Source organism: Tursiops truncatus, chromosome 20, assembly GCF_011762595.2.
Source record: "Tursiops truncatus isolate mTurTru1 chromosome 20, mTurTru1.mat.Y, whole genome shotgun sequence".
In the NCBI taxonomy this organism is placed as follows: Eukaryota; Metazoa; Chordata; class Mammalia; order Artiodactyla; family Delphinidae; genus Tursiops; species Tursiops truncatus.
This window is the reverse complement of record NC_047053.1, coordinates 10,019,462-10,044,802: the sequence shown is the minus strand read 5'-3', so window position 1 is coordinate 10,044,802 and position 25,341 is coordinate 10,019,462. Positions and strand designations below refer to the sequence as shown.

The window sequence follows — 25,341 nt, the reverse complement described above, 5'->3', positions numbered from 1 at the left end:
GCGAGGCCATCACAAGGGGCCTCATCAATTCTCTACGCTTAGCCTCAGATGGCAGAGGATTTGGCCTGTTCTTAAAGGCTCCTAGAAGGAAATTCCACACTTACCTCCCATAACTTGTTCCCGCACTTAGCACCTCTCACTGGGCAGAAGTCCTACCCCAGAGCTCATCCCAGATCCTCCTGCCCCAGTTAAAGCCCCTTTGCTTTGATTGACATCCAAGGAGCTGGATACATACACTCAGAGGTCATCATCTAACCTCTGTATTTCCCAGCTCAAAGCCTTCGGGGGAGGGAGGAAGTGACAGTCCACTTAATGTAATGGACACAGGTGTGTTCTGAGAGGCTGAGGCCTCCCCCAGTGGTGAGGACCAGAATAAGCTAACCCGCATCCCACCTGCCTTTTCAAAGCAGCCTTGGGAGTGATGAGCCAATAAGCTTGTTGGAGGTGAATACACTCACCCGTCACCTTTCAACACATCAGCGGAGGCAGCAGGTGGCACAGGGATAAGGACGTGGATTTTGGAGTCTCTCAGATCTGGTCTCATCTGCAAAACAAGGACAATGACCCCCATGTTAGAAAATTGCTGGGAAGATGAAGTGACCTGGCTCCGCAAAGTGCCTGGCGTGAAGCGGATCCCACTCAATAGATACTGTCATTGGCCCCACTCCCCACTCCCAGGACAGTCGTTAAAAACCTCAATTCAGGGGCTTCCCTGGTGGCGCAGTGGTTGAGAGTCCGCCTGCCGATGCAGGGGACGCGGGTTCATGCCCCGGTCCGGGAAGATCCCACATGCCGCGGAGCAGCTGGGCCCGTGAGCCATGGCCGCTGAGCCTGCGCGTCCGGAGCCTGTGCTCCGCAACGGGAGAGGCCACAACAGTGAGAGGCCCGCGTACCGCAAAAAAAAAAAAAAAAAAAAAAAAAAAAACTTCCCGGAGGACAAACCAAAGAGGCACTATGGCCAGTTGCTAGATGAAGTGCTTGAAAGAGAAAAATAAGTGAGTTCCCAAGAAAAGCACATTTCTGAACCAAAATTTTAAAATATGTATTCCCTTCAATCCAGAAATTTCTTTTCTAGCAATCTATCCCTTAGAGGTACTCACAGGGGTGCACAAAAACATACATGTGTACAAAGCAAAATGCAAATGAAAACGAACTAAATTTCCATCACATTGGACTGATTAAATCAATTATTCCAAACCAACTACGAAACAGAAAAAGAATGACAGATCCATATGTCCTAACATGGAAGGAACTGCAAAATAGTTTAAGAGAAAAAGAATCAACTAGCAAACAAATTATGTCCTATATATGTAGTTTGTAGAGAAGTGTATCTTCACTCATGTCAAGATGCTAACACTGGTTACCCCTGGGGAGTAGATGGGATGATGGGGAAAGTTACAAGGACATTTTTACTTTTTAACTCTACGTATTTCCACATTTTCTTTTTGTAATCTTAATAGTTTAACTTAAAGAAAAAGGGGGAAATGTCATTTTTGAAGTTACAGGTAATTAGATATCAGTATTATATCAATGTTAAATTTCCTGAATTTGATCATCATACTATGGTTATATAAGAAAATGTCCTTTGCTTATTCTTAGCAGACACTTGCTGAAGTCGTTTGAGGTAAAAGGCCATGACATCTGCAACTTATTCATAAATAATCAGTTAAAAATAATCAAAAAATAAAATAATAGTAAGTGTACAGAGAGAGTTAGGAAGCCAATATGGCATAAAGTTAATCACTAGGGGAATCTAGCTAAAGGTTATAGGGGATTTCACTGTACTAGTCTTGCAATTTTTCTGTAAGTTTGAAATGTTTTCAAAGTAAAAAGTGTCCCTAGAAAGTTATACATGGTTTCTTCCTTCTAGGGTGGAGACTTCGATGTGTCTTGCCTGGGTTCTATGAGGCTCCCATTGTAGATTCTTTCACACGTGTAAGACAGGCACGAATCATCACCCCTGGCTGAGCCTTAAATACAGTTAAGTCAAATGAGTTACTCAGAGTGAGAGAGTGTGTTCTTTGTAAATGATGTAAGTAGACTGTGTCCTTTGAAGAACTATGCCTGCAGGTTACCTTAGAGAAGTGGGTTGGATTTTTTTCCTAAATCTAAACCTGTAATAAGAATACCTTGTACCTATAGAGTATTGTTGGCTCTTTGAAGATGGCAATGGGGGTGTACGGTAAGTGCCCCACATACGAATGAGTTCAGTCGCAAGAGCGTGTTTGTAAGTCCAATTTGTTTGTGAGCGTGTTTGTCAGTCCAATTTGTTTGAAGTCCAACAAAGTTAGCCTAGGTATCCAACTAACACAATCGGCTATATAGTACTGTACTGTAATAGGTTTATAATCCTTCTCACACAAATAATACATAAAAAACAAACACAAAAAATAAAGAAAACATTTTTAATCTTACAGCACAGTACCTTGAAAAGGACAGTAGTACAGTAGGACAGCTGGCATACAGGGGCTGGCATCGAGTGAACAGGCAAGAAGAGTTACTGACTGGAGGAGGGAGAGGAGGTGGGAGATGGTAGAGCCGAAGGATCGTCAGCAATGGAGATGGAGGGCGAGCTGCACAACCACTTGTAGAGGATGCACGCACGTGACAGTGTACGCCAGACACGTGAACTAATTTACGTGACTGGACATTCGAACGCACGTTCGATCTTTGAAAGTTCGCAACTTGAAGGTTCGCATGTAGGGGACTTACTGTATGTATTCTTGTCAAAGTTCACGGGAAATTAAAAGCAGACCATGGTAGGATGGACACCAAGTCCTGATATTCTCTTCACTTCACATTGAGGGAAAGATTAGAAGAAGGAGGGTCAGGAGAGAAACCTGATGGACTAGATTATATTTTTTAACAAACGATTTTAGTGATTGGTGTTCAGTGCCCAGTTTTATCTAAGCCTGTAATACTCAGACTTTCGGGAAATGAATTGTCAGACTGTTGGGATGGCCTTATTGGACCAACCACACATCTGAAGGGAAGAGGATTTCCATATCAATCATCCTGGAAGGAGGTTAATCCTGGGGCCTGTGTTGGGAGGGGAGTGGACTTGGGGAGGGAGGGGGGAATTTGTTCTCTTTCGGTGGGTCTGAAGCCAGATTGACCTGGTATGGAGGTAACTGGAGAATTTTAGGGTGGAGAAGAGCCTGCCAGTGTCAGATGGAGACCAGCCGGAGCTACAAAGGCTGCCAGCTGGGAAAGGGGCACCAAAGGCAGCCCTAACCTGCAGGTTCTGGGAACAATGTCGGCAGCTGTCACTGTAAGTGACCCACTGCTGTAGTTACTTGCCTTTATCCTGATCCTTCAGGAGGGTCTTGCTCAAAGTCATATCTTCCAGTCTTAGTCTTGGCTGTGCCAGGGAGAATTGGGGAGGGCCTGCCCCGCATTTCAAGAGAGGCCAGGAAAAGAGCAGGGCCCCCAGAATTGATGGATCAGAGAAGACACCTGGGCCCAGCATCTCAGGGGAACAGAGACAGCATCTCAGACCACAGAAGCAACACAGGGTAGTAAGACAGGGGGTCAGGAAGGAAACTGAGGGCCAATTTCACAATCCCCGTGGGACAACACCTGGAACACTCTCAGACATAGCTGGGAGCTCGGAAATTTTAGGGAGGCCAATTTCCAGAAGTTATCTGGGTTTGGGTTCAAGTCATAATAATTTGAATATAAAAAAGAAACATCACTTTACCCTAGTGGGGTGTGAGACATATCATTACCCTCACATGTTAAGTTTTAATAGAAACTAGCATTATTTTAATAAAGTGGGGATTTTTAACGTGCTCCTAAAAGGCCCTGAAGCATCAGGAAGGAGCAAAGACCCAAAGCAGCAGAAACAGATAACTGAAAATTCAGACCTCAGAGGGAGAGCACCTCTGGGTCCTCTGTTAACCAAACAGGACAGTGTCTCAATGCACAGAAAGTATTTGAGCGCCATCTAATGGCCAGAGTGAGCAGCTGCTTAGAAAGATAAAGAGGAACTATCAATAGATTAGCATTCCATACATGCAGCCTTTAGTGCGCTGACAGAGTGGACCAGGCACTTTCTTAGGCACAAAAGTGAACAAAGTAGTCTGAGTCTGTCTTCGGGGGGTAAACAGTCTATCGGCAGGTGAGGGTGCCAGAAAATAAGCAAATAAACAAATCTACGGGGCTTCCCTGGTGGCGCAGTTGTTGGGAGTCTGCCTGCCAATGCAGGGGACACGGGTTCAATCCCTCGTCCGGGGAGATCCCACATGCCGCAGAGCAACTAAGCCCGTGCGCCACAATTACTGAGCCTGCGCTCTAGAGCCCACGTGCCACAACTACTGAAGCCCGTGCGCCTAGAGCCCATGCTCCGCAACAAGAGAAGCCACCGTAATGAGAAGCCCACGCACCACAACAAAGAGTAGCGCCCCGCTCGCCACAACTAGAGAAAGCCCGCACGCAGCAACGAAGACCCAATGCAGCCAAAAAATAAATAAATAAAATAATAAATAAATAAAAGCATTAAAAAGAATCTATGAGGTCAGGTGGTGAAAAGTGTTGTGCAGAAAAATAAAGCTGGGTAAGGGATCGGGGACAGGGTAGGTGCTGCTTTATAGGAGGTGAGGAAACATTAGCCTCTGGTTCTCTGGGGGAAATCATTCCAAGAGGACGGAAAAGCCAGTGCAAAGGTCCTGTGGTGAGAGTGTACTCCGTGCGTTCAAGGAACAGAAAGGAGACTAGACGGGGCTGAGACAGAGGGAGGGAAGGGGACAGAGGTAGGAGATAAAGCCAGAGAGATATCAGAGCCCAGATCATCTGAGGCCTCATGAGTCATGGGGGGATCTCTGGCTTTTACTCAGAGTGAAATGGTGAGTACTGGAAAGTTTTGCGCAGAGAAAGCGTGGAGTCCTAACCAGTGGACCACCAGGGAAGTCCCTGGCTGGTTTTGACTAAGAGTAGACTCTTAGTCAAAGTAAAGGGGTAACGTCAGAGTCAGGGAGTAGGGGGCGTTAGGAGGCTACACAGTGATCTGGGTATGAGATGACGGTGGGCTGGACCAGGGTGGTATCAGCAGGGCTTGATGACAGATTCGATGCATGTTTTGAGAGAAAGAGAGGAGTCAAAGAGGACACCAGTGCTTTATCCCAAGCAGTCATTTACTGAGATGAAGAACCAGTGGGCAGGGGGACTTCCCTGGTGGTCCAGTGATAAAGAATCCGTCTTCCAATGCAGGGGACTCAGGTTCAATCCCTGGTGGGAAACTAAGATCCCACATGCCGCAGGGCAACTAAGCCCACGCGCCACAACTACTGAGCTTGTGCGCCTCAACAAGAGAGCCCGTGTACTGCAAACTACAGAGTCCACACGCTCTGGAGCCCGTGCGCCACAACTAGAGAGAAGCCCATGCGCTGCAATGAAGACCCCACGCAGCTAAAAAACTAAAAGAAACTAAATAAATAAAATAAAATATTTTTTTAAAAAAAAGAACCAGTGGACAGGGAAGGCAAGGTGAGGATGGGAGGCGGTGAAGTCAGGAGCTCCAGCCTGAGGTGCTCAGTTGGAGACGGCTGTGATACAGCTGAGTGGAGGGGCTAAGGAAGCCGCTGGATAAAGGGTCTGCCATTCAGAGGAGGGGTCAGGGCTGAAGATGCAAATGCAGGAGTCATCAGCCCACAGCAGACATTTAAAGTCATGAGCCGGGATGAGGCCACCAGGGGAGTGAGTGCAGCTAGAGGAGGGGAGGGGTCCTAGAACAGGAGCATCCCGGGCACCACCCACCATCCAAACCCACGTTCAGTGCTACCTCTCTCCCTCTCATCAGGGAAATCCAGGTTCAAACACCAGGAAGGCTCTTTTCCCCGTGTGGGAGACTGGCATAGGGAAACTGCGCTTCCTCTGCATCAGCTAAGGTGTGGGGGAGAAGTGCTCCCTTAAACGGCTTGACGTGAGTGTGGTCACAGCCACTTAGAAGGGTGGTTTGATGGTTTCTGTTAAAATGTGAAGGGTGCGTAACTTCTGGATTCTGCTTCTGGGCCTCGATCCCAAGGCACATTAGCTATTCCTAAAGGCACGTGCAAGGATATTCACAGCAGAACCCTTCTGTATGCCGCAAGTATTACATAACAAAAAACTGAAGCATGTTGTACAATAAAACACATGTTGTCTTACAAAACAAAGCTATATATTTTATGTAGATACAAGTGTGTCTGCCTGTCTGTGTCTGTCTGTCTGAAAGGACACAGCATACTGGGAACAGTGGCAACCTCTACGAAGCAATATCTGCATTGCTTAAAGTTTTCACGATGAAACTGTATTCATACACTGCTTGTAAAATTAAATTTTAATATTTTAAATTACTTCTCCATTAAATATATGATCTGAATACCAACGCTATGCAAAGCATCGAGCTGCTTTTCTAGATACAAAAAAGACAAGACTCAGTTACCCACCTCCAAGGAACCCACGATCTTAAAGAGAAGGAGAAGGTAACAGGGTTCTCTGCCCTCTGCTGTCCCAGGTCCTGTGCTAGGCACGTTCATGATTTTTCATTTAACCATCACAAGTATGTTGGGATTTGGCTGTCATTTACTCACTTTACAGACAAGATACAGAGACAGGTATTGCCCATGGTCACAGTCAGCTAGTGGCAGAGCCAGCCTCAGAATCCAGACCCAGAATGCACTGGAAGAGGAAAAATCCTTACCCTGGGAATCCAGAGACCTGGCTCCCACCCCAGCTTAGCCACTGACCTGCTGTGTGATTTGAGGCCTTCCTTCCCTAGGCCTCCACACCCTCTTCTTGCTGGCCTTGTCAACATGCTGGAATTTCAAGATTAGTCCAGGACTCCCAACTTCGTGTCTGATAGCTTAGGGCCACTAAAGCTCACATGCTCACACCCCAGCACAGGTGACCTGGCAGCCGAGGGGAAGTGGCTGGAGCAGTGGGGGGAGATGAGCAATGAGGGAACACATTTCCCTGCTCCTGTTATGCTCTGTCAACCTCCCCCTGCCTGGCTTTGGCCTCCGAGACCTGGGGTCTCCCATGTTACCCAGAATTCTAGAAGCCCCCTCGTAATACAATTAAAAAAAAAATAGGGCTTCCCTGGTGGCGCAGTGGTTGAGAATCTGCCTGCTAATACAGGGGACACGGCTTCGAGCCCTGGTCTAGGAAGATCCCACATGCTGCGGAGCGGCTGGGCCCGTGAGCCACAACTACCGAGCCTGCGCGTCTGGAGCCTGTGCTCCGCAACAAGAGAGGCCGCGACAGTGAGAGGTCCGCACACCGCGATGAAGAGTGGCCCCCCCACTTGCCACAACTAGAGAAAGCCCTCGCACAGAAATGAAGACCCAAACAGCCAAAAATAAATAAATAAATAAACAAAAACAAACACACAAACAAAGCCAAGCATTTTTTTTAAAAAATAGATAACTAATAAGGACCTACTATATAGCGCAGGGAAGTCTACTCAATACTCCGTAATGGCCTATATGGGAAAAGAATCTAAAAAAGAGTGGATATATGTATACGTAACATTCACTTTGCTGTACACTGAGACTAACACAACATTATAAATCAACTACACTCCAGTAAAAAAAAAAATTTTTTTAAGAAATTGAAAAATAAATGAATAAATATTTGGTGTTTGTCCCCGGTTCCTGGCACACAGCTCCTAAAACCTTGGAACTTCTGTGTGATAAGTGTTTTGTATGCTAGTGAGGTGACAGGGCTGGGGAACCCTAGATCACTTCAGAATGCGGGCTGGTCCCAGAATGGTCCCAGTCTCCAGGGATAAAGGCTGAAGATTAAGTTAATCACCAAGGCCAATGATTTAATCAATCATGCCTACATAATGAAACCTCCCTAAAAAGCTGTCAGCCTTGCCCTGTGTGTCGCTTCCGTTTGGCTGTTCCTCAGCTGTATCCTTTGTAAGAAACCGGTAAGTAAATTGTTTTATTCAGTCCTATGAGTTGTTCCCACAAATGATCAAACCTGAGGGGGTGTCCTGGGGACCTCTCCAGACAGAAGGGTAGAGAACCTGGGCACCCCATTTGCAGCTGACATCTGAAGTGGGGGCGGCCTTGTGGGACTGAGCCCCTTCAACCACGGGGTCTTCACTCACTCCGGGTACTTAGTGTCAGAAGTGAATTGAGTTGTAGGGCCCCCAGCTGGTGTCCAGAGAGTTGGTGTCAGGAGAGGGAAAAAAAAACAAAACACCCTTCTTCCAGGCTATATCTCTCCCCACACAGGGTCTCAGGGTCCTCCACTGTGCCTTTTTTTTTTTTTTTTTTGGCTGCGTTGGGTCTTTGTTGCTGCGTGCGGGCTTTCTCTAGTTGTGGTGAGCGGGGGCTACTCTTCATTGCGGTGCGCGGACTCCTTATTGCAGTGGCTTCTTTTGCTGTGGAGCACGGGCTCTAGAGCGCAGGCTCAGTAGTTGTGGCACACAGGCTTAGTTGCTCCACGGCATGTGGGATCTTCCTGGACCAGGGCTCGAACCCGTGTCCCCCACATTGGCAGGCAGATTCTTAACCACTGCACCACCGGGGAAGTCCCTCCACTGTGCTTTTTGGGCATTAAAACAAAACTAACATTTATATAACATTTTTAAAGGTTACTAAGAGCCTTTATTTAATTCAACCCTCTTTGCAAACCTACGATGTCCCATTTGATAGATGAACAAACTGAGGCTCAGAGAAATGAATCAGCCGCACAGGAGTCAGTGTCCAGGGGCCTGAAGCTCCTTAGGCCTGGGCCCCTCCAGCCTGGGTCAAATCAAGGCATCTCCAGAAACTATCACACAACAGGAAATGAGTTAGGTAATGTCGCTTCTCCACCTGGAGTCCCCAACCTCTGCTGATTCTACAGAAGAGGAAGAAAGCCTGCGCCTACTCCCCAGAGGCCTGGATTTGCGGGTGATGAAGCAGGGCTGTTCCGCTTTCAGACAAGAATGCTTCAAATGTGCCGCCCACGAAGCAGACAGCTCCCTCGGCCTGGAACACACACCCCAGTGCCCCTCCTAGCATAGCAGGATGTGCACTGGGGCTTGGGAAGCACCGAAAACTGAGAGGCTGCAAAAGATGCCTGTCCTGGCCCCTCCCTCCCTGGCTACACACACACAGGGTTCCTCTTGGTAACTTTTGTTCCTGCTCTGTCTGAGCCAGGGCTGCTCTCCCCAGTCAGTGACCCAGGGCCAGGAGAGAGCTGAAGAGACCTAGGGATGGACAGCTGTGTGCTCACCCCTTGGCTCTGAAAGCCCCCCTCCGCTCTGCCTCACCCCCAACCCCACCTCCTGTCCACCTCACACCTCAAGGCTTGGTCCCAGGAGTTCAGGTCCCAGGAGAAGGAAGACTGTGAGGGACACAGAGCAGTGGGTACCCTGCCCATCTCACCCACCACCCTCCCATCCCAGCCCCTTCACTCTCCTGACTGGCCTCGTGCCCATCCCGGCACCCCCAGGAACCTGACCTCTTCCAGTGTCTCCCAGTCCCCTCTGGGCCCCTCCTTCCGATGGCTTTTCCTCCCACTCCCTTTTCCCTCCCTTCTCCCAACACCACCCATCAGCAGATGCCCTGGGGTTTACAAAACTGGATTCTAAATGCTGAATATGGGGCTTCCCTGGTGGCGCAGTGGTTGAGAATCTGCCTGCCAATGCAGGGGACACGGGTTTGAGCCCTGGTCTGGGAAGATCCCACATGCCACGGAGCAACTGGGCCTGTGAGCCACAACTACTGAGCCTACGCGTCTGGAGCCTGTGCTCCACAACAAGAGAAGCCGCGATAGTGAGAGGCCCGCGCACGGCGATGAAGAGTGGCTCCTGCTTGCCACACTAGAGAAAGCCCTCGCACAGAAACGAAGACCCAACACAGCCATAAATAAATAAATTTTAAAAATAATAATAAATAAATAAATGCTGAATAGGAGTTTACCAGGCGAAGAGCAATGATCCCCCATGAGTCCTGCATTGGTAGGGGTCAAGGGAGATGGCTATTCTCTGCCTGCCTGACCCCCTCACCACCCAACATCCACCCCCTCCCCCATCAACATCCCCAAGGCCCCCAGAGCCGGGCAGCGATGGCTGGATACTTGGAGGAAAAGAAGGAGCGGCTGAAGGGGTTTCAGCTTCGGCTGCCTGTTGAGGAGCCCTGTGGGCACTCTCCTGGGGTGGCCCTGGCTCAGCCAGAGAAGGCGAGTGGCATGGAGGTGGCCTCATGCCTGGTGGCTCGGTACGGGGAGCAGCAGGCCTGGGACCTGGCCATCCACACCTGGGACCAGACGGGCCTGAGCAGGCTGTGCGCCCAGGCGTGCGCAGAGGTAGCCTTGATGTCAGGTGAGTACAAAGCTCCCTCTGCCCACTGTCAATCTCCTGGCCTCCCACCAGGGAACCCCCCTAGACCTTCCTCTGGGTGGTGACTTGGGACTGCCCTGTCGGAGGGGGATCCAGGCCTAGGCCAGCCTGCAGCTAAGAGGATTGCTGGGGGCGGGAGGTGGGGGGCCTGCTGGATTCCTCTTCTAGCCAAGTGTATTCCTAGGACCCCATGTGGTCCTCACAGGGCCTGGGAGGAGTGCTCAGAGGGCCAGAGAGGGAGGAGGCTGGCATTCAGAAGGGCACTGTTCTCCAAAGTTGCTGCACCATTTTACATTCCCAACAACAGTGTATGTGGGTTCCATTCTCCGGCCGGCTAGACTGTGAGCATGTGATCCTGCTGCTGCTAACAGCCATTCAATCATTACGATTCATTCAACAGATTTTATCTGAGTACCTACCACTATGTAGTAGGCTCTTGCCCTGCAAGAAGTCCCTGACAATCTGTAAGATGGAGAGACAGCACCCTGGTGACATTGTTTCAGCACACTGGTCCTGGTTCCCCCTGGACCTTTCAGTTGCAGGAGGGAATGAGTTCCCTGATGACAGTTTGAGTTTGGTCGGCCGGTGTGCCCCTCCAAACCACTGGGACCCAAGTAAGTCCTAGTGGCTGTTCTCCCCACATTCCACAAGGGAACACCAACCAGCCTTGGAATCTTGGGTGCAACAGAGGTGCCAGGAGATTGTGGTACCCAGCAGTCTGTGGCAGTACCAGTGGAAGCCATGGAAGGGCCTTGGGGATGCCAAGAGGAGCCTGGGGATGGGGGCTGGGGGGGGGGGGGAACCGGCTCAGGTATGGCAACCTTTGAAAGTACTTGTTCCTAATCTAACCATATGTGAGACGCCCAAAAGGCCGGGATACTGCGTTCGTGGGAGAGGAGCAGGAGGAAACGCACCACCGTTAACCGTGCTACCTCTGGGCTTCGGGATTGTGGGCGCCTTTATTTTGCTACTCGTTTTGCCATAGTGCTTTCTAACTTTCACGTTTTCTACAAAGATTATGTATTAGATTTTTCATGTATTAAAATTAAAAAAAGCCCCCACAGGGCTTCCCTGGTGGCGCAGTGGTTGGGAGTCCGCCTGCTGATGCAGGGGACGCGGGTTCGTGCCCCGGTCCGGGAAGATCCCACGTGCCGCGGAGCGGCTGGGCCCGTGAGCCATGGCCGCCGAGCCTGCGTGTCCGGAGCCTGTGCTCCGCAACGGGAGAGGCCACAGCAGTGAGAGGCCCGCGTACCGCAAAAAAAAAAAACAAAAAAAACACAATATTTCTTTTAAGAGGAGAAATAACTCCTCGGGGAAGCCCCGCGCGGAGCTGGGATCCTGGCCGTCTGCACTTCCGCTTCTTTGGCCCCAAGTCCCCTTTTCGCGCCCCTGGGTTCCAGTTAGCAGCTCGCACCCCCTCCTTCCTGCGCCCCGCGTCAGGTTGCCATGGAAACGGGGCAGGTTTCACACAGACTCCTGAGGCGCCAGCCCTGGAGCGTCCTGGAGATTGAACCTGTGAACCTGTACAGCCAACCTCTGCAACAAGCGGGGGGCTGAAGCGGGAGCGAGGAGCAAGAGGCGCCTCGACTGAGACAAACGCTGCGCAGACCCTGCAGAGCCCCCGCCCCCTCCCTGGCTCCGCCCCACACCGCCCCCTCCCCGGTAGTAGAAATACAGCCGCAGCCCCGCCACCGCCCGCTGCGCCTCGACCCTGCCCGGATCTGACCACCCGGAACAGGCAGACACGCCTCGCCGCGCTTCTCGCCAATGGCTGACCAACTCTTCCAGCGCAAACCCCGGGACCACGAGCAGCTTCGCCCGGACCCCGACTCTGACTCCGAAGGCCTGTTTGACAAGCCTCCTCCAGAAGAGCCCCCCGCTGTCCGCCGGCCCAAGTCGGCGGGGGCCGCGGGCAGGAAGGCCGGTCGGCGCACTGGTGGGAGGGCGCAGGGGGCCCGCCCTGGGCAGCCCCCCAAGGCCGCGGCGCGCCCCCAGCCCCAGGAGGAGGCGCCTCCACTGCACGAGGGCTGCTATCTCGACCATTTTCCGCACCTCTCCATCTTTATCTACGCGGCCATCGCCTTCTCCATCACCTCCTGCATCTTTACCTATATCCATTTACAGCTAGCCTGATTTCCTGGGGATGGGCTCAGGGCTGAGGTGGGAGGGAAGGGAAAAGAAGGGCTTGGCATTTTGTGTCTGGAGACGCGCCGCACCCCCTTCATCTAGCTTTTGATGCTTCTTTTCTTCTCTGCTTGTCACTACCTTTGTCTAACTATCCATCAGTAGGAACGTCCAAAGCAGCTACCGCTAATGAAATAAGCACCTGGGGATTAGGGGCGGGAACACAGACAGACTCCAACGTTTAGAATCTCGCGGTGCGACTGAACCCCATTTATAATGAGGATAATGTCCTTGGACCCAACCGCTTTGTGAGGTGGGGGCACGCAAAGGAAGCCTGTCATTTTGTGGCTGGGGCGCGCACAGCGAGCCCAACCTTCTGTTCTTTAAGGGATGAGCCAGACCCGGGGCCGCCGCCTTCCAGAGACAGGGCCCCGCGGGGTGGGGGTCGGCGCCCTGGCCTGGGATAAGCCGAAGCCCTGTGATGCTGCATCGCCCCCGGAGGAGCCAGCAGTGACCCCCGAGCTGGCGCAGAGCCCGGAGCGTGGGAACCGGCGGACCTGAGAGCGCAGGACACAGTGAGTTTGTCGGGGTAGCGCGCCACCCGCCCAGAGGCTTGAGCCCACCCAGACTGTGCGTTTCCCTGCCTTAGGGTTTGATGCCACTACCGATGTCGGGCCGAGCCGAGACACAGCCGAAGGAGCTGTCCTGCCAGGAAGCCACAGTCTCGTCGTGTCCTGGACGGCTTGGGACCAACGGCTGTAGACCTCCAGAGACGCACGCCCAGAGTTTGCACGCTGCGCGGGATGAGGCGCTGGGGCCTACAGGGGGCTGTCATTGCTGTCTTTGGGGACCTGGGGGGGCTTCATCCTGGCCCAGAGCCCTTCCAGAGCTATGGGGCCCAAGATGAAGGGGGTGAGGGAGTCTCTCATTGATAAGAATTCGTGCTAGGAAACTACCCAACCCCAAGGGGTTTGTCGTCTCATACCCAAAAGACCTAATACCAAACGCACCTTGGCAGGCTATTTACCCACCTGCCATCTCTGTTTAAACATGAATGTTAAATGTCAGAACATAACGCTCTAATACTGCATATACTTTACTTGGAAATATCTGTAATTATGGTACCTCTGATGGAATAAATGCTCCTTTTCCAGTCTCCTTTATATTCTGTTCTTTATTAATTTCCAACTATGCAGTGGGCCCACCAGACTTCCTAGTCTGCTCCAAGTTTCATCCCATAATCTTCACAACATCTCTACTGTCCCTCCAAAACAAATTTCATCCCATTATCCAGCATTCCAAGATACAGCATCTCTCTCCACTAAATAGCTATACAGGCCTCTAAATGACATCTTCTCCGTATCACGTCCCGATAGCATACCAGTGTCCAGTTCTACTGTCCCCTAACAGCAGGTCTGTCACTATCCCATTGCAGCATTATCCACTGCCCCTCAGTATTTAGTCCCCACTTGCCCCCCTTATCAGGACACTTCTGCCCCTGGACAGTCCTCCCACTAAGCTCTACAATTTGCCCCCTAATTCACCCAGCTTGTATCTTTATAAGCTCAGTGTTTGCTAATGTCAGGGCCTTGTCATTTTCCCAGTTCTGTTTTCCCATAATCCCATATCACTACATGCCTTAATATCTTGCCTCTTTATTTCAGTGCCAAAAGCATGACATCCACCATTTCCCAATGTCAGCCTGTGCTGTGCAGCCACAGTTTACTACAATAATTTTCCCTCAATAAAAGGCACTATTCCCCAAAATTAAGTCTCCAAGTTACCACAGTATGTACCTCTCTGTTTTTCCAGTTTTCAATCTTGGATATTGGATCTTTACTGTCCTTTAATATTCACTAACCACTGAATCCCAATACATGGCCCAGTGCTCTCCAAACATTTGGTCCCATTGTTTCCCAGTCACACATCCCCTCTTTTTTTTTTTTTTTTTGGCCGCACCACAGGGCATGTGGGATCTTAGTTTCCCACCGCACCCCCTGCAGTGGAAGCTTGGAGTCTTAACCACTGGACCACCAGGGAAGTCCCTCACACAACCCCTCTTATCCCTCACACAGTCCTTCAGTGACTACTCAGGATATGATTCCCCAATATTTTGCCCTCAGTTAATCCCCTGATAGAACGCCCCCCCCCATTCCCAAAACCAAAGTTCCCTGTTCCTTGATATTTGACACATTGTTCCACAAATATCATGACCCTTTCTGGGCCACCAAATCTAGGCCTCCATTTTCTTCCCCAAATTCCAATATCTGGTTCCCATGATTATACCATTAGATCCTATTGCTCTACACTGTGAACGATGACTCCAATATTCTCCTAAATATCCAGCCCCATTTGATCCCTTTATTTCAGGATTCACTGTATTGTTCCTCAGATATTTGGATTATTACTGTCTCCCCAATATTGTGCTCCAGTCTTCCTTAACATTCACCTCGTCATTGCTATCCCTGATGTTAAGCTCACCCCAGCCCCAAAATCAACCTCTCTTCTCATACCCCCATATTCTCCCCTATTAGCCCTTGCTTTTCCCCATACCTTGTTGTTGTTGTTTTTAGGATGGCTACAATCTTTTTTAAATTTATTTTTGGCTGCTTTGGGTCTTCGTTGCTGCACGGGCTTTCTCTAGTTGTGGCGAGCGGGGGCCACCCTTCGGTGCAGCGTGCGGGCTTCTCATTGCGTTGGCTTGTCTTGTTGTGGAGAACGGGCTCTAGGCACACGGGCTTCAGTAGTTGTGGCACACGGGCTCAGTAGTTGTGGCGCACGGGCTTAGTTGCTCCGCCACATGTGGGATCTTCCCAGACCAGGGCTCGAACCCGTGTCCCCTGCATTGGCAGGCGATTCTTAACCACTGTGCCACCAGGGAAGTTCCCTGCCCATCCTTCCCCCCAGCCCCCATACCTTGACATTCCTGAAATACCTGAAATTCTCCATATCTCCTTGAAATTCCTGGTTTCATTGAACTCCAATGCTTGGCCCATACTTTCTAACTAAATTAAATTTTCACTACCCTCACACCATCCATGTGTCCCTTTAGCATCCCCATGTCTAACCTGGCCAGTTTTCCTTTTCTATAGTTTAAGTGTCCCAGGATATTTGGTCACATATCCCCTCCACTGCCTCCCGATATAGAGCTCTCAATTGTCCCCCAGTTTCTGGAATTCCAATATATCCAAAATATCCAGCCTCTCCACGCAAGTACTAATGGACAGCCTTTCCAGAGTTTAACTATAAAAACAAAAGGGCACAATTTTTTGGTCTTTGTGCCATGCTGCTCAAGAATCAAATTATTTTTATTTATTTTTTTGGCTGTGTTGGGTCTTCGTTGCTGCGCGCGGGCTTTCTTTAGCTGCGGTGAGCGGGGCCTACTCTTTGTTGTGGTGCGTGGGCTTCTCATTGTGGTGGCTTCTCTTGTTGCAGAGCACGGGCTCTAGGCGCATGGGCTTCAGTAGTTGTGGCTCGCGGGCTCCAGAGCGCAAGCTCAGTAGCTGTGGTGCACGGGCTTAGTTGCTCCGCGGCATGTGGGATCTTCCCGGACCAGGGCTCGAGCCCGTGTCCCCTGCATTGGCAGGCGGATTCTTAGCCACTGTGCCACCAGGGAAGCCCCAAGAATCAAATTCTTAAAAAAAAAAAAAAAGATCAAATTCTAGAGAGTCTTATTGACCTAGCTAAGCTCACATGCCCACTTTTGGCCAGAAGGCAAAAGAAACATCTTAATAAGAAGCCCCCATGAAAATAGCACACTATAGGAAAGAGACAGCTTCTCAAAGGAAAACTGAAGTTATCAAGACCATGGATACTGGGCAGGCAAAAATAATAGACATCTAGTAAACTGACTTTTAGCAGATCACAAATGCTAAAGGGAGAAACAATTATTTTGGACATTTGTCCTATTATATACTGGCTTCCCAAAGTGGCTACACCATTCTACATTCCCACCACACTGTATGGTTCCAATTTCTCCACTTCTTTGCCAAAACTTACCTTAAAAAAAAAAGTTATAGTCGTCTTAGTGAGTATGAAGTGGTATCTCATTGTGCTTTTGATTTGCATTTCCCTGATGGCTAATGATGTTGGATTATCTTTTCATCTGCTTAGCCAAGTGTATATATTCTTTGAAGAAATGTCTATTCAGATCCTTTACCCATTTTTGAATTGGGCTGTTTGTCTTGAATTCTATGGGTTCTTTATATGTTCTAAGCATGTCTATTATCAGATATAATTTGCAAAAATTTCCTCATTCTGTGGTTTGTCTTTTCACTTTCATGATGGTACCTTGGAAGTTCAAAAGTTTTTAATTTTGATGATGTCCATCTTATCTATTTTTTCCTTTGTTCCTTATGTTTTTGGTGTCATCTCTAAGAAATTGTTGCTTAATTCAAGAACACAAAGGTGTTTTCTTCTAAGAGTTTTATAGTTTTAATGCTTATATTTAGCTCTCTGATCCATTTCTGAGTTTCATTTTTATACACAGTTTGAGTTAGAGATCCAATTTCAATCACCAATGGCCAGTGATTTATGTAATGAAGCTTGCTTAAAACCCAAAAAGAGAGGGTTTGGAAAGCTTCCAGGTTGGGGAATCAGAACGTTTACATGTGCCACCATGCCAGACCCAAAGTCCACAGGGACAAAAGCTCCTTTGTTCAGGACCTTACCGTATATCTCTTCATCTGGTTCTTGACTCATATATCCTTTATAATAAAGCAGTAACCCAGTGAGTAAACGGGCTTCCTGAGTTCTGTGAGCTGCTCTAGAAAATTAATTGTACTCTAGGAGGGGGACTTGGGAACCTCTGATTTATAGCCAGTCAGTCAGAAGCACAGGTAGCCTAGGCTTCCGATTGGCATCTGAAGTGGAGGATGGTCTTGTGGGACTGAACCCTTAATCTGTGCAATCTGATGCTATCTCCAGGTAGTGTCAGAATTGAGTTGAATTGCAGGACACTGACCTGGTGATGAAAAGTGCTTGGTGGTATGGGGAAACACCGTCCCCTTCCCAACATCAGAACTGAGTGCAGAATGTCTTAAATAGTATTTCCTTATAATTCTTTTTACTTCTGTAAGGGTGGTAGTGTGTCCACTCTTTACTTTCTATTAATACCATCCCAAACCCTGTCACTGCAGCAGCAGGATGAGAAAAGTCTATTTGGGAGTATACAGTGGGGAGCAGGCATGATAATGACGGAGAATAAATAAATGCAAGGGAAAGCTTGGGAATTGGCATCTAGGGAGACTGCTGTGTTTTTTAAAAATATTTATTTATTTATTTGGCTGCGCCAGGTCTTGGTTGCCACACATGGAATCTTCGTTGTGGCATGTGAACTCTTAGTTGTAGCATGTGGGATCTAGTTCCCTGAGCAGGGACTGAACCCAGGCCCCCTGCACTGGGAGCACAGAGTCTTAGCCACTGGACCACCAGGGAAGTCCCGGGAAATTGAAGGTTTGATATTACAAAATCATAGGATCTAATGTAGAGGGAAGTAGGAAATTGGATAAGACTGATGCTGGATGGGAGATGAGGCAATGAAGCAGAGTGGGTAACCAAGTATTTGTTATCCTGATTTATTTCTGAAGTTTTGAGGGAGGAATTTAATTATTAGAGGACAATGGGGCCAAGTATATTAATTTATTCCTGCAGAGACACTACTAGGACAAATAGTCACAGTATTAATATCCAACAAGTATTAAGCACTTACTCAACATGTAATGGACTCGAGTTCTAAATACTGTGGATTTCACCCTTCTATCCAAGTCAGGTCCATATTTTAACCGTATCCAAACAAACCATATTATTGCATATATAATGAGGCCAAGCAGATCTCAGCTGTTGTTTCCTTAATAAGCAGCCTAGGGGGCTTCCCTGGTGGCTCACTGGTTAAGAATCCGCCTGCCAATGCAGGGGACACGAGTTCGAGCCCTGCTCCAGGAGGATCCCACATGCCGCAGAGCAACGAAGCCCGTGCACCACAACTACTGAGCCCGCATGCCACAACTACTGAAGCCCACGCGCCTAGAGCCCGTGCTCCGCAACAAGAGAAGCCACCGCAATGAGAATCCCGTGCACCACAACAAAGAGTAGCCCCCGCTCGCCGCAACTAGAGAAAGCCGGCGTGCAGCAATGAAGACCCAATGCAGCCAAAAATAAATAAATTAAATAAATAAAATTAAAAAAATAAATAAGCAGCCTACATCCTTATGAATACCTTAATTTCTAATTTCACTAGGTATGTTAGTTTCCTGCAGCTACTGTAACAAACTTAGTGACTTAAAACAGCCGCAATGTATTCTCTCACAGTTTTGGAAGCCAGAAATTTAAGAGAAGGGGGTCAGCAGGGCCACACTCCCTCTGGAGGCTCTAGGGAAGAACCTGTTCTTTGCCTCTTCCAGCTTACGGTGGCTCTTGGCATTCCTTGACTTGTGGCTGCATCACTCCAATCTCCCTCTGTGGTCACAAGGCCTCCTCCTTGTCTGTCTCAAATCTCCCTCTATAAAGTCACCTGTCATTGGATTTAGGGCCCAGCCAGATAAATCAGGATGACTTATCTCCAGATCCTTAACATAATTTTACCTGCAAAACCATTTTTCCAAATAAGGCACAATCACAGATTCTAGGAATCAGGACATGGACATACCTTTTGGGGGATCACCATTCAACCCACTACACTAGGAGATTTTAAATAAGCTCCAAATGCAAAAATAAAAAATAAAAATAAATGATCATTTGGGTAAAAAGTCATACTGAAGGACGCATACCATGACATTATATACAGCAGAAAATCACAAATCAATGCTTTAAAAACATATATATTTAATGTACAGGATTGGAAAAAAGGACTCTTTGATAATAAACATATTCCAGGTAAACACAGGCTTCCTAAACTGATGAATATTTAATTGCAAATATTAACACCCTAAGTTACACTTCTATATAAAGGAGAAACTCCAAATCCTGTTCTTTAGGAAGACATGGAAGGCAAGTAATACCTTAAGAGCAACTATTGCTATCTCTCCCCTTTCCTTGGGTGATCTAACATTTTACATGGATTAGTTACAAAAGGAAATATTAGATTCCATTGAATTTAAGCACAAGACACGGCTAAAATTTATCACTGAGAGTACTAAATATTTGATGCTTATGAGTGTGAATAAATAATTAAATATTAGGTACAAGGCAAATTCCAAAACTAACTGAAGCATGAAAAAAAAAGGTATAAATACCTAATAGTCAGTTAATATAAATTTTGCTATTGGATATGTTCCAGGCTTCCTTTTCTATGTCAGTGAAATCTGCTTCCTTTTTGTCCAATGTCTTCCACTGCTGGGCTCCAAGACAGTAAACTCTTTAACCTCACCAAGGCCTTGGTCAAGGAAAGGATTTATTTTAGAAACAAAATAACTTCTTTCTTCTTTCTAAAGGTCATAGCTGTTTCTTCTGCTACTTGCTTCCTTCAACGAGTTATTAAAGTCCCCGTGTGAGAAAAGTTACTGGGCAAGAACAAGCAGTCTGTGTTGGCTGTCCCACAGTGCAGTGGCTGGTTAATAAAGAAGATGTCCGGGCTTCCCTGGTGGCGCAGTGGTTGAGAGTCTGCCTGCCGATGCAGGGGACACAGGTTCGTGCCCTGGTCTGGGAACATCCCACATGCCGTGGAGCGGCTGGGCCCGCGAGCCATGTCCGCTGAGCCTGCGCGTCCGGAGCCTGTGCTCCGCAACGGGAGAGGCCACAGCTGTGAGAGGCCCACGTACCACACAAAAAAATAACAATAATAATAAAAAAAAAAGATGTCCACTTAACCTTTTTCTCATTTGGTCTCATCCAAAGAGTAAGGCAAAAGGATCAAGGTTACAGAGGACTGATGACCCAGGTACAACTTTTACAAATATCTTTAAATGGCCAGGGAAAGCTTTACTTCTTCAGTCATGCCCCCAAATGAGTCGTTATTGAACCAAGAATCCCTTGCCACCCATTAGAGGCTGCTAAGCACAGATGCTTCAAAGATTAGTTCAAGGTAGTGCATAGATGCTTCAGGAGAGTGGACCAAAAAAGAGGAGGCCGTGGAATACAGGAAAGAGTGAACAAAGAAGACGCCCCCAAAGTACACAGTTCACTGGGATCAGAATGGTCATTGATATAAACCCCTTATCATTCCACCTTCTGACAAACTCCTTTTATTATTTAGACATTAAGATATTTTGTCTTTTGCCTTCCTTTTCCACATTGTCTCTAATATTGTGTAGTTTTCTGGAGTTCTGAACCAGGAACAGCAAGCTCTCCCTAAAATCACTAGTCCCGTGGTCTCTGCCAACATTTTCAAGCTCATCAAACAAAGACAATGTCTGTTTGAGTTTGGCCTGAACAATTTTTTGCTCTTCTAATTCTGCAAGAAGGGCCTGCTTAGTGCATAATTCAGTCTTATACTTCTCCTGTAACTGTTCAATTTCTTTTTGGAGAAGCTGGAATTCTTCCTCACTATAAGGATGCGTCTCCTGAGGTTTATCTTCCGGAAGCAAGACGTTTGGGGGAATACGCAAGATCAGCTGTAAAAACAGCTGCTCCATTTTGCCAAAAAGGTTATCAAAACGTCCTTTCATGAAGCAAAGAAACTTTTCCGTGCACTTACGAATCTGGACCGGGCTAATCGCACAGTCTGGGATGCCATCCAGCTTCTTCAGAATAACCTGTTCAACAGCCTGCATCACTTCAAATAGGTAGTCTTGAAATGCAATGTAGATCCTAAGCATGCAAGTTTGCGGTGTGAAGCCAAAGAACTGGGCCTCATAGGTCATCGGATCAACAGACATCTTGGTTTATTTTGCTTTGTTTATTTTGAATGTGAAAAATCTGCAAATGTAATAAGAAAAAATTTCATTTGTGTTCAAAAAAATCATCTGATGAAAGTAACAAATGACATTACAGATAGCAAAGCAAACAAAAACAAAACAAAGCAGACAAAAAAATATGAAGTTTATGTTCCTTGATACCTGATGCTACTTCCAGCCTCACTCATCCGCAGCAGGATACAAACGCCGCCTCGCTGAGGCTCTTTCCATCAGCCTGTAACCTCCCTCTTCCTCCTCATTGTCCATTTCCCTCACCTCTCAGTTACTGAGGCTTCTGGCCTATGGATCAGCCTTCGGAATCCTATCATCCCAGACAACTTTCAAGTTTACATGGATGATCTTACCAATGCCCTAGAGACTCAGTTTCTTGAGTTTCGATGATCTTCGTCTCCACTCTTTTAGCCACATGGCGATTGATATTTGTAACTTCTTTCCCCAGCTGCTCCTACTTTTTGACCACAACCTCATATGCTGGTCTTCCAACGCTCATTCGCATATTCATATTATACCTTAATCGTCAAGACTTTCAGCCCTCTGATCTTCTTTTTCTAGCTCTCAGTCTCTTCCACCTCACTTCTTCCTCTCTCCATTTTAAGCTCCATGATCCATCACTTCAACGGCTCCCTTGCCAAGGTCCTCAACTCCCCTGTCCTTCCAACCTTGCCATCTGAAAAATATCCCATTAGAAGCTGAGCAAGCCTGATGTTTTCTCAAGGCTCTGGGAGACATTCCTTTCAAATGTAAACATCTAGGAAAATAGCACTATCTCCCTGTCACTCTGGGTGTTTAACCTAGGGACCTTTTTCTGAGCTGTAACCATATACTTGTCATAGAAATAAAAGTATTGATAGTTTCATTATTCCTGCAGAGTAATTAGCTAAAAAAAATGGCTACCTCAATTACCAGGTGAATTTAGGATGAACCTTATGAAATAATGTGCAGCAAGTGGTGCAGTCAAATCTTTCTATGGGACAAGATGCTGTTAATCTTGAGAACTTATGTAATGGCTAAAAATAGAATGGTTGTAAAGGTTTAGCTGTATAAAATAGGGTCGAATTTCTTTCTGTCTTTGTCATCTCATTCACAGATTACCTATAATGCATTGTAATCCAGATATGCTTATTCAGTAATAAAACTGCTTTCTCTTCTATATCTTGTGGAGAGGATTCTGTGGATTAACAGGATTTTAATTTCAACACTACCCTATGCCTTCAGGATCAATTTCAAACTCTTTCTCATGGCTTACAAGGACCTTCATCATCTGACCTTTACTAACCACCCTGTCCTCCTTTTTAAGGACCTCACATATGCATAATTGAAGTGATAATACTTCCTATTTCATAGCACTCTATATTTGGTCCATGCTAGGTCCTCTCTTATTTATTTTCTTTCATCGCCCATAGGAACCTACTCCAGTGTTTTAATGTATGCCTTTTCAGTTCATCTTTAATTTTAATTCATCTTTAACAGGTTTTAGACATACAGTTGACCTTTGAACAACATGGGTTTGAACTGCCCAGGTCCAGTTATACGTGGATATTTTTCAGTAGTAAATACTAAAGTACTACATAACCCACAGTTGCTTGAAACTGTGAATGTAGAACTGCATATATGGAGAGCCAACTCTAAATTACACAAGGATTTTTGACTGCTGGGTGGATTGGCACCCCTAATCCCCACGTTGTTCAAGGGTCAACTGTATAGTCTTGAAAAATACAGTTTTCTTTATGTGTGGTTTGCTTTACATTATGTTTGCAATCACTTCATGTTATTACACTTCATTGTTATTTTACTTCATTGGTTCTTTTTTTATTTTTGGTTGCACTGGGTCTTCATTGCTGCGTGCGCGGCTTTCTCTAGTTGCAGCAAGCAGGGCCTACTCTTCGTTGACGTGCACGGGTTTCTCACTGAAATGGCTTCTCTTGTTGTGGAGCTCGGGCTCTAGGCGCGTGGGCTTCAGTAGTTGTGGCTCACAGGCTCTAGAGCGCAGGCTCAGTAGTTGTGGCGCACGGGCTTAGCTGCTCTGCGGCATGTGGGATCTTCCTGCACCAGGGATTGAACCTGTGTCCCTTGCATTGGCAAGTGGATTCTTAACCACTGCGCCTCCAGGGAAGCCCCACTTCATTGGTTCTAACCGAAGTATTCCATTAATTTTACCATATGCGTATACCGTACTTCATGTGTCCACTGTCCATAGTTGCTGGGCCACAGAGTTTACCCATACATAATTTCACTAAATACCACTAAAATGTTCTCCAGAACACTAGGGGTGGGAGTACAGCTAGGCTGGTTTACCCTCCCATTTGCAGTATATGAGAATTTCTTTCTCATGTCTTTGCCTTCACTTGATATTACTCAAAATTCTTATTTTTGCCAATCTTGTAAAATTGTTTTACAGTGTTGCTTTTTGAAAACCAAAACTATCTAACCCCCACACAGGCTGGACACAGAGGACTGCAACTATCGACAGTCTCCTTGCCTCCCCAAACAGCTTACTGTTTACATTAGCATGACTCTACTATTCTAGGAGACCTGAGTAATATTTTCATTGTCCAAACGGCTTGACTATTCATTATGAGCCCCCGGAAAGACTGATCAACTCTGAAATGCTAAGCACCAACAATCTGTACAGCAAGATTCTCTGAAACCCTTGCCTCAGCTGTTTCTCCCAATGCTGGACTGCTTTTCATGAGCTCTACCCAATCCTAATCAAGCCTCCAAATTGAAAAATCCACCTTAAACCAAATTTGCGATTCTCAAAAAACTCCAATCTTGCCTGTCATCCCTACAAGACATTGCCAAAGCTCTGTCAAGGTGTTTTGCTTACCAGGGTAGGCAAAACACTCAGCACTGTTTTATCAATAGGCTGTGAGGGTGATGTTTGGGGTGCAGGTAAAAGTATTTTAATGTGCGCTTCTCCAACTGCCAGTAAAGTTGAGCACCACCTGAAACGTATTAACTCTTAAGGTTTCTCCTTCTGTAAATTACCCATTCATATCCTTTTTAAAAACCACTCTCTCCAGCCTTTTACTTAATTCCTTCCTTATATACTACCAGACGAGGCCACTCCCTGTTCCAACAACCTTTAGTGCTTCCTTATAACCCACCGAATAAAGTATAATATTCTTAACTTTGCCTGCCATGATCTGACTACTCTTTGTTCCAACCAAACCAAGCTATGGCCTTTCCCTGTGATGTCTTTCCCTCAAGAGAAGATGCCTGGCCAAATATCTTCCAAGGGTCAGTTTAAATACACTTCCCTGCGGACCCACCCCCTCCTCTGAATTCCCATCAGGACCTCTCTTCGGGCACTGGCCAACTCCTACTTTAGGATATTATTATCACGGGCCTATCTTCTCCGCAAGCCTTAGATTTCCTGAGGGCAGGATGAGTACGGTTTCAATAGATATTTACAGGTGAAACGCGGGAGGTGCCCAGGACACCTCAACGAGTAGAGCAGCGGGAGCTCCAGAAACCACGGAGTAGGAACCACTTCCGGCCTGAGCACTGGCTCCCGGCAGGCCCCGCGCCCCCGCTGCATGCCGGAACCTTAAGAGTGGAGGTTCGCGGCCCACCGGAGACTTTGCTCCATCGGGCCGCTCCAGCGCCCGGCGATGAGGCCTCAGCCAGTGCCACCCCTTCTCGCTCCTCTTCAGAGAAAATGCAGCCCCGTGGCACTTACCCAAGCGACCATGAGAGTGACGAATTCGACCAAACACTGGCTTCCCGCCACCTTCTTTAAACCACCGCCGGCTGCCAGAGATAGGCAGCACCGCTAACTCCCTCAAATTCCGACCGCTAGCTGCCTTAGAGCGAGGGCAAGATGCTACCGCGCTCCTGATTGGCTGGCTGTCCGGGGGCAACCTATATTGCTGACGGCAAGGGGGCGAGCGGGAAAGCTAGCTGTGGCTTGCGGGGATTGGCGGAAGGAAGCGGTACTCACCCTCTTTCCCGCGACGTAGGTGGGTGGAGAAGCGAGGCTGGGCCGCCGCGGAGACACAACTCGTGATTGGCGGGTGTTCTTTCATTCGGGCTCTAGCGATTGGT

At 47.6% G+C, this 25,341-nt stretch overlaps 2 protein-coding genes across 3 annotated transcripts; one reads left to right on the top strand and one right to left on the bottom strand.

The window, feature by feature from the left end:
* Window positions 1–11,832: 11,832 nt before the first annotated feature.
* On the top strand, window positions 11,833–13,600 carry LOC117309385 (uncharacterized). Its single transcript, XM_033846701.2, has 2 exons — window positions 11,833–13,017; window positions 13,092–13,600. The coding sequence occupies exon 1, from the start codon at window positions 12,086–12,088 to the stop codon at window positions 12,449–12,451; it is 366 nt and encodes a 121-aa protein (XP_033702592.1). The 5' UTR covers window positions 11,833–12,085; the 3' UTR covers window positions 12,452–13,017; window positions 13,092–13,600.
* A 5,644-nt stretch (window positions 13,601–19,244) lies between these two features.
* On the bottom strand, window positions 19,245–25,218 carry MIS12 (MIS12 kinetochore complex component). 2 transcript variants are annotated; one of them, XM_073797805.1, is made up of 3 exons: window positions 24,977–25,218; window positions 21,436–21,961; window positions 19,245–21,295 (listed from the first exon to the last, which is right to left on the bottom strand). In XM_073797805.1, the coding sequence occupies exon 3, from the start codon at window positions 21,253–21,255 to the stop codon at window positions 20,626–20,628; it is 630 nt and encodes a 209-aa protein (XP_073653906.1). In that variant the 5' UTR covers window positions 21,256–21,295; window positions 21,436–21,961; window positions 24,977–25,218; the 3' UTR covers window positions 19,245–20,625. The 2 variants fall into 2 exon arrangements, with proteins under 2 accessions (XP_073653906.1, XP_004319711.1); XM_004319663.4 differs by lacking the exon at window positions 21,436–21,961 and having other exon boundaries at window positions 24,977–25,216.
* Between the last annotated feature and the right edge of the window lie 123 nt (window positions 25,219–25,341).

Excerpts from the sequence above, each read along its gene's own strand:
- MIS12 (XM_073797805.1), bottom strand. The coding sequence starts at position 21,255 with ATGTCTGTTGATCCGATGACCTATGAGGCCCAGTTCTTTGGCTTCACA.
- LOC117309385 (XM_033846701.2), top strand. The coding sequence starts at position 12,086 with ATGGCTGACCAACTCTTCCAGCGCAAACCCCGGGACCACGAGCAGCTT.